This window comes from Streptopelia decaocto, assembly GCF_964273445.1.
Source record: "Streptopelia decaocto genome assembly, contig: HAP1_SCAFFOLD_50, whole genome shotgun sequence".
Lineage (NCBI taxonomy): Eukaryota > Metazoa > Chordata > Aves > Columbiformes > Columbidae > Streptopelia > Streptopelia decaocto.
Genome location: NW_028115722.1, coordinates 907,109 through 921,225, shown reverse-complemented (window position 1 = coordinate 921,225; position 14,117 = coordinate 907,109). Strand labels below are relative to the sequence as shown.

The following is a 14,117-nucleotide window of genomic DNA, read 5'->3' as shown; positions in this document are numbered from 1 at the left end:
GAGAGTGTGGGAGTGGAACCAGAACAGCTCTGGAAGAACAAGCGCTGCTGCTCCCTGGCAGGGCTGACATGATGGACCCTTTTCCCCTCCTCCAATGGACAGAAACTCTCCCTGCAGCTCCAAAAGGCCTAGCAGGAAGGATATAGTGAAAAACAAGTCACTACAGGACACTTTATTTTGTTTAAATACACACAGATCATGGCTCCTCATTTACACAAGCAGGGGTTATAAAAGAAAAGCAGACAGTGATTTAGAAAGGGGATGACAACATTATCAGAATAAAAAAAATGCCAAAAACAACAGAAAATACAGATGACAAGCTGGACCTCTAACAAGTTACATTAAAACTTCTATATAGAAGCAGATGGGCAGTTTATTGCTTCAGGAAACTGTAAGATATGAGTTTGCACAGGGCATCCTTGAGCTCCTGGTTCCTCATGCTGTAGATGAGGGGGTTCACTGCTGGAGGCACCACTGAGTACAGAACTGACACCACCAGATCCAGGCTTGGGGAGGACATGGAGGGAGGCTTCAGGTTGGCAAACATGGCAGTGATGAGGAACAGGGAGACCACGGCCAGGTGAGGGAGGCAGGTGGAAAAGGCTTTGTGCCGTCCCTGCTCAGAGGGGATCCTCAGCACGGCCCTCAAGATCTGCACATACGACACCACAATGAACACAAAACATCCCTCAAAAAAAAAAGCAGTAAACATGAGAAGGCCAAGTTCCCTGAGGTAGGAGTGTGAGCAGGAGAGCTTGAGGATCTGGGGGATTTCACAGAAGAACTGGCCCAGGGCATTGCCCTTGCACAGGGGCAGTGAAAATGTATTGGCCGTGTGCAGCAGAGAATAGAGAAACCCAGTGGCCCAGGCAGCTGCTGCCATGTGGACACAAGCTCTGCTGCCCAGGAGGGTCCCGTAGTGCAGGGGTTTGCAGATGGCAACATAGCGGTCATACGACATGATGGTGAGAAGGTAAAACTCTGCTGAAGCTAAAAAGACAAACAGAAAGAGTTGTGTAGCACACCCTGCATAGGAAGTGACCCTGGTATCCCACAGAGAGTTGGCCATGGACTTGGGGACAACGGTGGAGATGGAGCCCAGGTCGAGGAGGGCGAGGTTGAGCAGGAAGAAGTACATGGGGGTGTGCAGGTGCTGGTCCCAGGCTATGGTGGTGATGATGAGGCCGTTGCCCAGGAGGGCAGCCAGGTAGATGCCCAGGAAGAGCCAGAAGTGCAAGAGCTGCAGCTCCCGTGTGTCTGTGAACGGCAGGAGGAGGAACTGGGTGATGGAGCTGCTGTTGGACATCTGCAGCCTCTGGACACAGAGCGCTGACCAAAGAAGAAGAGACAGTGACTAGATAGGGGAGATTTCTCTGAGGAAAATCAAAGCCATTTCTCACACACCCTCCCCTCTCCACACCCCTTGTCCTTTTCCAGACCTTCCTCCAGCTCGGTGTCTGAGCCCTGGGTGGTGCTGGCTGGAGGTGCAGTGAGGAGCAGGGCCTGTGCCCGCTGGCTGCCGAGGAGTCAGCCCTGCTCTGCAGCAGTGGGGTCATGGGAACAGGGGGCAGGGGACAGAACTGGGGTTCAGCTTTGTCAGATGGAGCCACAACATGTATCACCTTTCCTAAGTGCTGAGCACCCCATGTTTGTCCAAGAACACCCACGACTCCTTTCAAAAACCAAACTTTATTTTCTCTGTACAGCATCTCTTTGCTTCTCCATGGGGCTTTCGATAAAACAAAGATGCTGTAAGACAAGTTTGCATCCTGGAGGGAAGCTCACAGCTTGGAAGGAAACCTCAAGGGCATAATAAAGACAGATTTGATTGAGGGAGACTCAGCTCATTCCCCAGCCCCACAGACTGCATTGCCCACTCCCCACAGGTCAGAGCAAAGCTGGGACACGTGTGCCCATGGACACACCTGCAGGAAAGGACCCACAAGATCAGGCTGTGACTCTGCAGCTGAAACTGCCATCCCCAGAGAGCCTGACAGCAAGAACAAGATCCCAACAGCAGTGACCCAGAGCAGGGGAGCAAGAAGGAAAATGCGGTGAGGGTGGGTGTGAGAGAGGCCAGGGCAGAGGCAGCCGGGCACTCAGACAGCGTCACCCTTCCCCAGCTGTGCAGCCACCTCCCAGACACCAACACTGCCGGGCAGCTGCTCTCAGCCCCTGTGCTCTGCAGAGGAACTGGAGCTCTGGCTGCACAGGAGCTGCTTCATGCCTTGGAGCCCCCGGCCCTGAGGGCAGAGGCTTTGCTGCGTGGGACAGGAGGCCAGGGGGCTGCTCACAGGAGGGATCTGCACTGCAGGGGATCACAGGGACTTTTCTCTCTTCTCCCTCCCATAACAATTCCAGGTTTGGTTTCCTCTCATTTCTGATCATTTCCCATCTGCCCGGAGATTCTCCCCTGGGAGGTGTTTCCCTGTCCATGTCTGTTCCCTGTCAGTGCTCACAGACCATCCCACCCTCTGTGCCCTCCCCCTGGCCCTACAGATCCTGCCTGTTCACAGGGCACTGCCTGGGGGCATCTTCCTGTCTGCAGGCTGGAAAACAGGACAGGTCAGATTAAGTGTAAGGTGTCCAGCAAAGGTGATGCTGGTTCTGCATAGGCAGAGGAGAGGCAAGGCATGTCAGGATTCTCTTGAAGACCTACTGCAGTTTACGTGTCTCAACTATTTGTTTAAAACTAAGAATTGCCTTAATCACCACCCGTTCCCCAGAGTAGGAGACTGAAAACACAGACTCAGGGAGGTTCCTTATCTTTGTAGCCCTTATTGTCTTCTTCTCCTTGAAACCTCCTCTTGTCAATATTCTGGAATGAGTTGGAGCTGTCAGCATCCCCGATCCACGGAGAACCCAGCAGCAGAAGGACCCTGCCCTGCTGGGGGTTGCTCCTTCCCCCCACAGCTTCTCCCCTCAGTGTTGTTGGGATCTCCCAGGCAGGCTGAGCGCTGACCCTGGCAGGCGGCAGAGTCCCTGCCCGGCACAGCCCTGGGGTGCAGGGACCCTGCTCTGCAGGACAGCCCTGGGCACCCATCCTGCACATTGACATTTACACCCCACAGCCACCCTGGGGAGAACGCCGCATTCACGTCTTGTCACTGACAGTGCAGAAGGCAATCCCTGCTCTGCAGCACATCCTCCCCTCTGATCAGAGAATCTCTGAGAGCTGTACTTACATCTCTCGCAGGCTCTGCAAAGTGACACCTTTCTGAGATCCTACCATGATTTGCAGATGCAATGCCCTGCAGCCACAGGCTTCATATCTGAGAGGATTTCATTTCCAGTGAACTCTCAGCATCCTCCCAGCCCAGACTGCGTTTCCCTCTCTCTGCCTGTCTCCTGTGCCCTCGGTGCTGCAGGCAGAGCCCTCAGCCCTGCTGCGTGTGCAGAGGAGCTGCTCCTGGGCAGAGCTGTCTCTCTGCAGCGCTGCCGCTGCCGTGAGCTCCCTGTGTCCCAGGAGCCCAGCCCAGCTCAGCAGCACAGGAGCAGCCCATGATGTCCCTTTCTCTGTCCCCTCTGGGCTCCTCCAGGTGTCCCTGGGGCTCCAGGGGCACATCCTTTCAAACAACCTCAATTAATCAGTGATGTTGATTCTCTCTCCTCTTCAGAGACACATCATTGTCGTCTTTGTATTAAACAATGAATTACTATGAGAATCAACTTTTCTTGTCCCATCATTAGACAGGACACCAGGAAGATTACAGCAAAGGATCTAATTCCTCCAAGCTGAAGGAGGAATATCTTCAGTTGAATGAGTTCATGCATTTTATCCTGGTTTTATACTCCTAGGTCTAGAGAGACATTCATCAATCTTTGGCCATGTCATGTCTGTGCTCTGCAGCAAAGCCTTTGCACACATGGGCTCTTGGACACTTGGTACCAGGTTTCCTTGTGGCAGGTCAGAGCTGGGCTGGTGCCACAGCTGGGGTGGCTCAGCCCAGATGTGAGGCAATGTCCTCAGCCAGGGACCTGACTGGGGGAGCTGGAGCTGTCAGTGCTGCAGACAGAGCTGTGACACGGATGGAATGAACTGCCAGGCAAGGTGGCAGAAGTGAGTTCATCTGCTCTGCAAGGACAGCAGCCGCAAAGCACAGCAACAGTCCAGATCAAAACTCAGCCCAGACCTGTAAGGCAATTCAAGGGCCCCATAATGAGCTGTTACTACTGCAGGAACAGTTAAACGAGAAACAAAGTCACTGTGTGGCCACTGATGAATTTAATAAGGGAAAGCAGCGATATTCTGTGTCTCTTGTCCTCCTGCAGGTAAATAATGGAAAGTGGCTCAGTGATCCCCTCCGCCAGTTCCCTCAGAACCCTCGGGTGTATCCCATCTGGCCCCACAGACTTGTGGGTTTCCAAGTGGTGTAGCAGGTTGCCAACCATTTCCCCTTGGATCATTGGGGCTTCACTCTGCTCCCCATGTCTGTCTTCTGCTTCCAGGGGCCGGGTACCTGGAGCACAACTGTTCTGACTGTTAAAGACTGAGGTGAAGAAGGCATTTAGTACCTCAGCCTTTCCACCTTTTTCACCCCCCACCACCTGGATTCCTCCTTTTGTGCTCTGCCCGCTCCAACAGTTTGTCACTTGGTTATATGGTCAGTTTATCCTCAAGCCACTGAGAGCTTCTGTAAGCGGTGAGACAGCACACAAAGCCCATCCCCTTTGCTGCCCACCCTTGGAGTTTCCTAGAAATCTCTACAAACCCACTAAAGGAGCAGCTTCACTGCTGTTCAGATCAGCCAGTCAGGTGAACACTGGGCTCTGGAACATACCACAGGGCAACAGGGCAGTCCCGAGGGGACATGAGGGCAAAGGGGGACCTGGAGACACCTGAGAGCACCCACGTGCCCAGGGCTGAACTGGCCTGTTCCTCCCAACGGGACATGCTGCCCCTCGCTCCCCAGGCGCAGGGTCACAGTGGGGCCCTTTGTGACCTCACATTGTGACACCCACTGCCCTGCCTGTGCTCAGCGCAGCTGCAGCCCCAGCCCACACTGTCCGGCAGGACGGTGACGAGACAGGGTGCGAGCACGGAGCTGGCGAGAGCCCCCGAGCGTAGCCCACGTCTTTCATTGAGTTTGAGATTTAGAGAATCCTTTTGGTTGGAAGCGAACCTTTAAGATCATCGAGTCCAACCATACCCTCACTTCAGCTGCCCCTGGCAGACTCCCCTCTGCCCCCGGCAGCCTTGTGCTGAGGACTCCCCAAGTGCAGCCCACGTCTTTCCCGGCTGCCCTTGGCAGACTCGTGGTGTTTCACCAAGTCTTCCCAACTCCTCACCCATACCTCTTTCCCCAAACCCACGAGATGGCAGACAAACACCTCACCTGCCCCGTGGTGGCCCTGGAGGAGGACAGGGCTCCCCAGGAGAGCAGCTCTCCAGCAGAGCCCCAGGAGCTGTGCATGGCCCAGGACCTGGAGATGGGTGAGTGAGGGGCCCTGATTGTCTGGGCAGGGTGGGGGCCAGCGAGCGCTCCCTGCTCAACACCAGGACCACGTTTCCCTGCACGCTGGCAGGGGGTTCCACAGGTGTTGGCCGTGATGCTGCCTGAAGCCCAGGGCTGCTCGGAGCTGGGAGCCGGCCCCAGCACAGCCTCTGCGGGCAGAGGGGACCCAGCTCCTGCTGCAGGGCACGGGCAGTGAGAGGCAGCTGGGTGGGCAGGAGGCAGCCGTGCTGCGGGACGGGGACCTTTCCTGCCCGTCTGAAGCGAGTTCCTCACCCGCTGCACTGGGCGCTTTCCCCGTCCTGCCTGGCTCCAGCATCGCAGCCCGTCTGCCGGGCACCCTCCAGCCCTGACACGCACGGGGAGACTGTGCCGGGGGATGATCCAGGTCAAGACTCCAGAGGGAAAGGAAGGTTGCTCAGGGCACAGAAGTCAGAGTGTAGAGTTGTTGCACTTTTGGCAAAGTGAGCAGGGGAACACGCTATTTTCCAAAACTGCTCCTTGACCAGGAACTTTCAAGAGCAGTGTTAGGCTTCCCCCAGTTTTTCTGTGTGGGAGCTTAGAGCTTGTTTTCCTGGGTGCTCCTGTACAGAACTCAACTTTTAAATCTGCTTCTGTGCAAGAACATGGACTCATCTCTCTTCCAATGTGGTTTCTTGGCAGTCGTTGCTGAGGGAATGGCTCCGCCGCAGAGGATCCTCTTTCCCCCGGAGAAGATTTGCATGGCCTGGCAGCACAGCCAGAGAGCTGGAGCAGGACTGCACAACCTGGGCAACACGTGCTTCCTCAACTCCGTCCTGCAGTGCCTGACCTACACCCCGCCTCTGGCCAACCACCTGCTCTCTGGGGAGCACAGCCGGGCCTGTGAGTCCTTTTGGCAACATTCCTTGTACATCTGTTGAGCAGGGCCCAAGGGCTTCCAGAATCTGGAAGCCGATCTAGGAGAAAAGTGGCCCTCCTTTGTCAGCTCCCTGAGTTGGTGTTCTCGGAACACTCAAGCCTAGAAGCAGCTTGTTGTATCTGGATGTGTTCATCTTCAGAAAGGCACCTCTTTCTATCCCAGGCTCTTGGTCCCTGTTCCTGCAAGTTAAACTCCTTTGCTTATTGCACAGAAAGCTTCCGTCAGTTCAGCATCCCTCTGAAGAAAGTTTTCTGTGCATTAAAATGTCCCGGGCTTGTTGGGACTTGGGCACCTTGGGAGGAATGGAGAATTCTTAAACTGCAAGACCTCCATTAGGTTTCCCATCGCTGTGGATATTTTGCAAACCTCAGGAGCTTCCCTCTCCCATTCCTCCCTCCCTCTCCAGGTCACCGGAAAATCTTCTGCGTGATGTGCAGGATGGAAGAGCACGTTCAACAGGTCCTGCATTCCTCAGCCAGTGCCATCGAGCCTTGGGCTGTCGTCGATGTTCTCACACGTGAGTCCGTGCAGGTGCTGTGACATGATTGATGCCATTCTTGTAGGAGAGAACTAGTAACTTCTTCTTTCTTAGAAATAGGAGAAAATTTTGAGCATGGCAGGCAGGAGGATGCCCACGAGTTCTTACGCTGCATCGTGGATGCCATGCAGAGAGCTTGTCTGAGAGGAAACAGAGAGTAAGCAAGCAAATTGCCCAAGCCCTTTGTTCCCAAGCCCTTTGGAGTCCTTGATGTCCTCCCCTCAAGGAGAACTATGCCCAGGGCTTTCAGACAAAGCCAGACTCTGGGAGGAGATAACTCCACCTTCCCGTTGGTTTGCAGCTTGGACATCTCCTCTCAAGCCACTACCATCGTCCATCAGATCTTTGGGGGCTTTCTGAGATCCAGAGGTACTTTTCCACAGCTATTGCTCTCCTTGGAATTGTCTGTGCCCTCCTGTCTGCCTGTGACAACAGCCGATGGTGTGATTGGTGCAGTGGGTGTGAAGAGGGTAACCCGGCACAGTCAGTCGACTTCCCCTGTCACTGAGCATTTCCATCTGCCTTCCAGTCACATGCTGGAGCTGCCAAGCGGTTTCCGATTCCTACGAGGCCTTCCTGGATGTTCCTCTGGATATCAAAGTAAGAGAGTTTGTAATTGTGCTTCAAGATGTCCCAAGGCCCCTGTAGCTTTCCAGATTCCACACAGTTGGCTTAAGACTGTATCTGACAAGAGAGGTTGGCGGTGGGCGGGAGGTGGAATGGACTGTGTTCTGCAGAGGCCATGGCAGGGGTCATGGTGCTGGTTTCAGCTGGACAGGCACACGTGCCCCTCTCTGCACTGTGACGTACCCTCCTCCTTCTTCCCTTGCCCTCCCTCAACACCCGTCTGGCTCCCAGGCTCGTGGGGGTGTTGTTTCCATCACTGGTGACACCCATACCATCGTAGCTGAACTGTGCAGTGCCACAAAGAGGTGGAGAACCCTGGCAATCCCTGGGAAATGAGGGAGATGTTCAGCATCACACCCTCTTTCTGCCTCCTGGGCACTGCTTGCGGGTTCACAGTGGGTGTCCTCAGGGTCATCGAGCTGGTTTTTTTTTGCGTAAACTCCTCGTAAGTGTTTGGGTGTGGGAATTTCCCAGAGCTCAGGGCTCTCCCTTCTCACTCCTCCAGGCAGCCGCATCTGTCACCGCAGCTCTGGAAGACTTTGTGAAACCTGAGCACCTGGATGGTGACAACTGCTTTAAATGTAGCAAGTAAGGATATTATTGATGATGTATTCATACTGGATCCTGTGCGAAGGTGTCATTGAGCAGAAGTCAGCTTTTCACATTGGATTAAGGCACAGTAATGAGACACAGGTTTTTAAACATGGCATTATGGTACTGAATAGCCTTAAAAGAGCACAGGGATGTGTGAGACAGGAAAGGCTGTCTGGCCTTTGGGGGAAGAAGTGGTGTGTTTCAGCCCTTGGCTCTGTCCTGGCTTTCAAGGTGTGACAAGATGACTGCCGCCTCCAAGAGGTTCACAGTCCATGGCGCGCCCAAGGTTCTCACGGTGTGTCTGAAGAGGTTTGAAGCCTTCACCGGCGACAAGATCAGCAAGGTGTGTGCACAACTGGAGTGCAACGTGCTCTTCCTGGAGCGGGTTTCCCAAAGCTGGACGCTCTGTTGCAAGCTGCTCATGTTGAGATTTTCATGTTCCCTTCTGGGGACAGTTCCTGTGGGAAGACAAATGTGTCCTCTGCTCCCACAGAGCTGCTTTGGTCCAGATGAGTTTCCTGCCACCCAACTCATGACATATTGCTGTGTCCTGAAGTGTTCCAGGGTCATTGCTGAGCCCTCCTGGTCTCTCCGTAGGTTGTGGAGTACCCCCAGTACCTGGATCTTCGCCCGTACATGTCTCAGGCAGCCGGAGAACCGCTCCTCTACTCATTATACGCCGTCCTGGTGCATGAAGGTGACAGCTGCCGTGCAGGACACTACTTCTGCTACATAAAGGTGAAAAGCGACTTCCTTCTGAACAAAGGAAAAATGTATCCTGGGGAAAACTGACTTTCCTGGCCGTGTTACTGACAGCCAAGGATTTGAGGGGAGAAGGTTTCCTCAGGGGCTGGAATGCATATGTTTTGAACACTTCTGGTTTGGCAGTTTTTGGCCTGTGTTTTGTGGAGAAGCCGTGCCATTCATCTCCAGATATCGACGCTTTTCTTTGCAGGCCAGTGATGGACTGTGGTACCACATGAATGATGAGACTGTGAATCTTTGCAACAGTGACACAGTCCTCAGGCAGCAAGCCTATTTACTGTTTTACATCAGGTAATCACAAGTTTAAACTGTGTTCAGAACACGTTTCCTTTTCCTGGCTTGCTATTTTTCTTCTCATCCTCCTGAGCGTTTCTGTCATAGCAGACAATTACCACCTGCATTGTTCAGCCCAACCACATTTCCCATTTGTGGTCTTAGTTGCATCTTCTCCCTGTCATATAAACTGTTCCAAGAAAATGCCGGAACTCAGAGGAGGCTGCAAGAACAGCCCTCAACAGAGATCCCTCTTTTTTTCCCCAGGTGCTCTGATTTGGAAGTTGGACAAAGGGCTTCTTCCTCACCAGCACCACCAGAAGCCCGTTCCCTCCTCAGTCAGTGGGCGGCCGGCAGCAAGCAGGTGCGTTCTGTGGGAACACAGCATCTGCCCCATAGGACTAAGGCGGCTGTGGGGAGGTGGTCAGGGCACCAGATGGACAGCGGGTTTCTTTTGGGGATCTTGGCAGCGCTCTCTTTTCCCTCCCACGCGGCAGCTTTCTGCACAGTTGCAGCACGGCTCCCACGCCCAGCATCCACCTGGATCCATCCCATTTGTCCTCCTTGGCCCCTCTGCAGCCTCCAGGAGCCTTTGAGAGGCCCTTAGCTGTCCCCTCACAGCTTCTGGGGGTTCCCCACTGGTGGGTCCTGTCAGGAGGAAAGGGCAGGAGCTTCTCACAGCTCTCTTTGCAGGACATGGTGGGGGGCATGGAGGACTCTCCAGAGGACAGCAGCTCATCCGCACCAGCCATCACCAGCCAGCAAAGCCGGGCAGGAGCGCAGGAGGCAGCTGCAGGCTGGTCGTGGCCCATCTGGCCAGCCAGGATCAACAGCAGCTCCTCCGTGGGCTCCTGCTTGCGTCACTTCTTCCACGGCTTTCTCAGGCTGGTGTCCAGAAGGAAAGCTGCGTGCCCGCTGCGCTGTCACCCCCGTGACCGTGTGCTCCACTCTGCACGAGAGGACAGCAGCAAAGAGGAGCAGGGATTCAGCCCTTCTGCCCACTGCCAGGAGAACGGTGCCAGGGAGAGGCCCAGGAGCAGATCCCCGCACTGGGGCAAGGATCTCCGCAGCTGGGTTGTGGAGACTGCGGACTATGAACACTCAGACAGGAGGAGGGGGAGAACCAGTCCCCTGAGCTGTGATCCCACTCACAGGGACGAGGCAGCTCCAAGACCCTCCGATGGCAGCGCCCAGCCTGCACCAGCACCTCCAGTGTCCTCCACCAGCAGCTCCCAGTCTCTTCCTGCCACCAGAGCTGCTCAGGGGCAAACCCGGCCAAGGCGGAGAGATCGGAGCAGATCCCCGCGGCGGGACTATGATCTCCGCAGCCGGGTTCTGGAGATCACAGACCAGCATCGCTCAGCAAGGAGGACGAGGAGCTGGAGAACAAGTCCTCCACGGTCTAACCGAGCCCTAAGGCATGATGCAGCTCCAGGGCCCTCCAGCGGCAGCTCCCGGTGTCGTTCTGCACCCAGAGCTGCTCGGGAGCAGACCCAGCTGAGGCAGAGGGAGCGGAGCAGATCCCCGCGGCGCCGCTATGATCTCCACAGGCAATTTGTGGAGATCACGGACTGTGACCCCTCAGCACAGAGGAGGAGGACAAGCAGGAAGGCTTCAGTGCCCTGGAGAGGCAGATGAGGAAAGCGGTCGGTGGTGACGGGGACAGATTGCAGCCTGGATGAGGGAGGACACAGCATCTGACGCCTGTGATGCCGGAGAGGAGGAAGAGGAGGAGGAAGAGTCCAGGAAGCAGCAAAGCTGCCCCAGCAGGGACCAAGCTGCCCCAAGGGCACCAGCAGCCAGTGCTGCCTGTGGCAGGAAGAGCTCAGAGAGCCCTTCCAGAGCCACGGGCAGCTCTGCCGGCCGGCCCGCCTGCCCACAGGCCCTGGAGGAAGAGCTGAACCTGCGTGCTACGGCTGGGATCGCTGCTCAGAAACACTCACTGGGCACCAGCGGGCAGAAAAGCCAAAGACACGGTTAAAAACAAACTCTTGGTGGCCTCGTGTGTGTCATTTATGGGATGTTTGCTTCTCTGTGGGTTCTGAGGCAATTGGAGAAATCCCCATTCTGAGAAGTCTCTGTGGTGGGTTTTGGGAGCTGTGTGTTGTGTGTGCCCATCTTGACGTCTCTTCTGTTTCAATGTGGAGTTGTAAGGAGCCATTGGAAGCGGGGATGTTGTTTTTGGAACTGATCTGGCACCTGATCCCAGCAGGGGAAGGACTCAGAGACATCAGCCTGCGAATCCGTAACGTAAAACAAAGTCTATTTGAAATAATCCCAGAATCCAAACTGATTACTGTATTTTAAAAGTTAATCTAGGGGGAAGGGTAACCAAAGAGCCAGGAATCCATATTTTGAATAAATCAGTATGTCAGAGGGTTGTTAGAGTTAGATGAATGAGACAGGTAGACTGAGGCAAGCAGTGGGTAGTCTGTAAACCCTGCAGTACCAGCCGATGGGGAGCAGGGGAGGGATGTGCAGCTGGATCGGTGGATATGTAAGCGGGGGGTTTTGTCCTATTCCCGGTGCCTGTCTTTGGGTAGAACACCTGGTCTTGCCAAATGGTTTATAAAATACGCTTTGCTGAGAGATCCTGCCCGGGCTCTTCTCTTGGCAAGGCGATTGTTTCCTACAGCAGGATTTGCAGCAGAAGGTTGGCAGGACAAGAGGCCCATGCGGTCAGACAGCACAGCAGACACTGGGACGGGGGGTCACGGGCACCAACCCAGCTCAGGTGGGAACCAAGAGGGTGCCCTTGTGTTCAGGCCCAAAGCGCCATCCGTAGCATCTGCCCGTCCTTCTGAGTGCCCAGAGCCTCCTTCCTGGGGCCAAATCCTCATGTTTAGGGTCCCCACGTGTCTTTCATCACCCACGGCCTTTGCTCAGGGCCCACAGCCTCATTTTCAGGTGGAGCTCGTGGCCCGGCAACAACTGCCCGGAAGTCTGTGGACAGTCAGTGGATGAAATGCAGCCAATCACATTTGAGGAGGCGGGGCAAGTCATGTGATTGAAATGTAAGCAGCCAATCAAGCTTTGAGACCTGCAGGACAGTTGGCAACAGTGGAACCAACTGGGCAGTGATCAGGGGCAGGCTGTGCTGGCTCCACCAATCACACCTGGTGGGAGTGCAGCACATGGATGATTGACAAACGGTCTGACCAATCATTTGGTGGGGAGAGCAAGTGGGAAATCCCAGACAGCCAATCAGAGGAAACAGTGCCTCAGGGAAGGCGGACACTGTGGAGGGAGTGACCCCTCAGGCAGCCAATCAGAGAAAGCATCGCCTCAGGGCAGGGTGGGCCCCAAACCAGGGCAGAGTCACAGCCCAGGCAGCCAATCAGCTGCAGGATCAGCTCAGGGGAGGAGACTGACAGCCGTCCCGACCAATGGTGGCGCAGCCCAGGCAGAGCTTTGCCGTGGCCACCCTGGAGCTGCCCCACGGCTGAGCAGCCCCGGCCCAGCCCTGGGGCCCTTTTTCCTCCCTCTGGGGCCCTGGGGCTGTTGTTGCTGCCTCTGGCTCAGGTGTGCGTGGGCTGCTCTGGCCTTGTTCTCCTGGGCGGGGGAGGGGGCAGGGGCACTTGCTGGAGAGGAGCTGCTGGGGCTGGAGCTGGAGAGAGCAGGAGAAGGGGAAGCAGCTGGAGGGTGAAGTGCAGGGATCCCCACAGCTGCTGCTCCAGCTGCACAGAGACAGCTGCCTCTCTGGTGAGGAAGAGTCCCTGTGAGCAGCCTCAGCAGAGCAGATCACAAACGTGCCCCGCAGGGTCTGTGTCAGTGAGGAAAATTACTGTACGGCCATAGAGTGTGTGCGTGTGTGTGCGTGTGTGTGTGTGTGTGTGTGTGTGTGTGTGTGTGTGTGTGTGTGTGTCTGGGAAGCCTCGTGCGGTGAGAGCTGTTGGACACCCATGTGTTCCTTGGGTGGAGGATGGGCAAGAGACTGGAGCTACAGCAGAGGGAGGGAGGAAAGGACAGACAGACACAGACAGGAGGGCCTGAGCTCCACAATTTGCCTGGCCATGCAGAGAGCTGGAGCTCTGGTGAGTCCTGGGCCCTTGGGGTCATGTCACCTCTTCTGTGTCCCCGTCCCTCCCTGCCCGCTCCCCTTTCCTCCTGCTTCCTCTCCCTCGTTCTGCCACTCTTCCTATTTCTCGGCTGATTCTTCTTCCATCTCTGTCCACATCCCTGTCCCTATTTCCCTCTTGCTGTTCATAGAGACATAGATGTCACAAATTCACACTCATAGTCACAGAGCCACAGCCACAGAGTCAAAGAATCACAGTCATAGAGTCACAGTCACAGATGTCACAGTCACGGATGTCACAGAGTTACAGTCACAGCCACAGGGTCAGAGTCCCAATCACAGAGTCAGAGTCATAGAGTCACAGAGTCAAAGAGTCACACTTAGAGTCACAGAGACACAGAGTCACAGTCACAGGTTCAGAGACACAGAGTCATAGAGTCACAGTCACAGGGTCAGAGACACAGAGTCATAGTTGTGGCCACAGAGTCAGAGTCACATATGTCACAGAGTCACAGGCACAGGTTCAGAGACACAGAGTCATAGAGTCACAGTCACAGGGTCAGAGACACAGAGTCATAGTTGTGGCCACAGAGTCAGAGTCACATATGTCACAGAGTCACAGGCACAGGTTCAGAGTCACAGAGTCACAGGGTCACAGATGATAGAGTCTCAGATGTCACAGAGTCACAGAGTCACGGTCACAGGGTCAGAGTCAGAGAGTCGTAGTTGTGGTCACAGAGTCACCGTCACAGAGTCACATATGTCACAGAGTCACAGTCACAGTCCCAGAATCACAGTGTCACAATCACAGAGACAAAGTCACAGAGTCCCAGTCACACCATCACAGTAAGAATTTCACATTGTCACATAGTAACTGAGTCACAGGGTCACAAACAGAGAGCAGAATCACAAAGTCCCAGAGTCCCAGTCACATAGTCCCAGAGCCCC

General features: G+C 55.0%; 1 protein-coding gene across 1 annotated transcript; it reads right to left on the bottom strand.

Moving 5' to 3' along the window:
- Positions 1-373: 373 nt before the first annotated feature.
- On the bottom strand, positions 374-1,306 carry LOC309452635 (olfactory receptor 14J1-like; the record flags this gene model as incomplete). Its single annotated transcript, XM_082077280.1, has 1 exon — positions 374-1,306. The coding sequence occupies one exon, from the start codon at positions 1,304-1,306 to the stop codon at positions 374-376; it is 933 nt and encodes a 310-aa protein (XP_081933406.1).
- Positions 1,307-14,117: the final 12,811 nt, after the last annotated feature.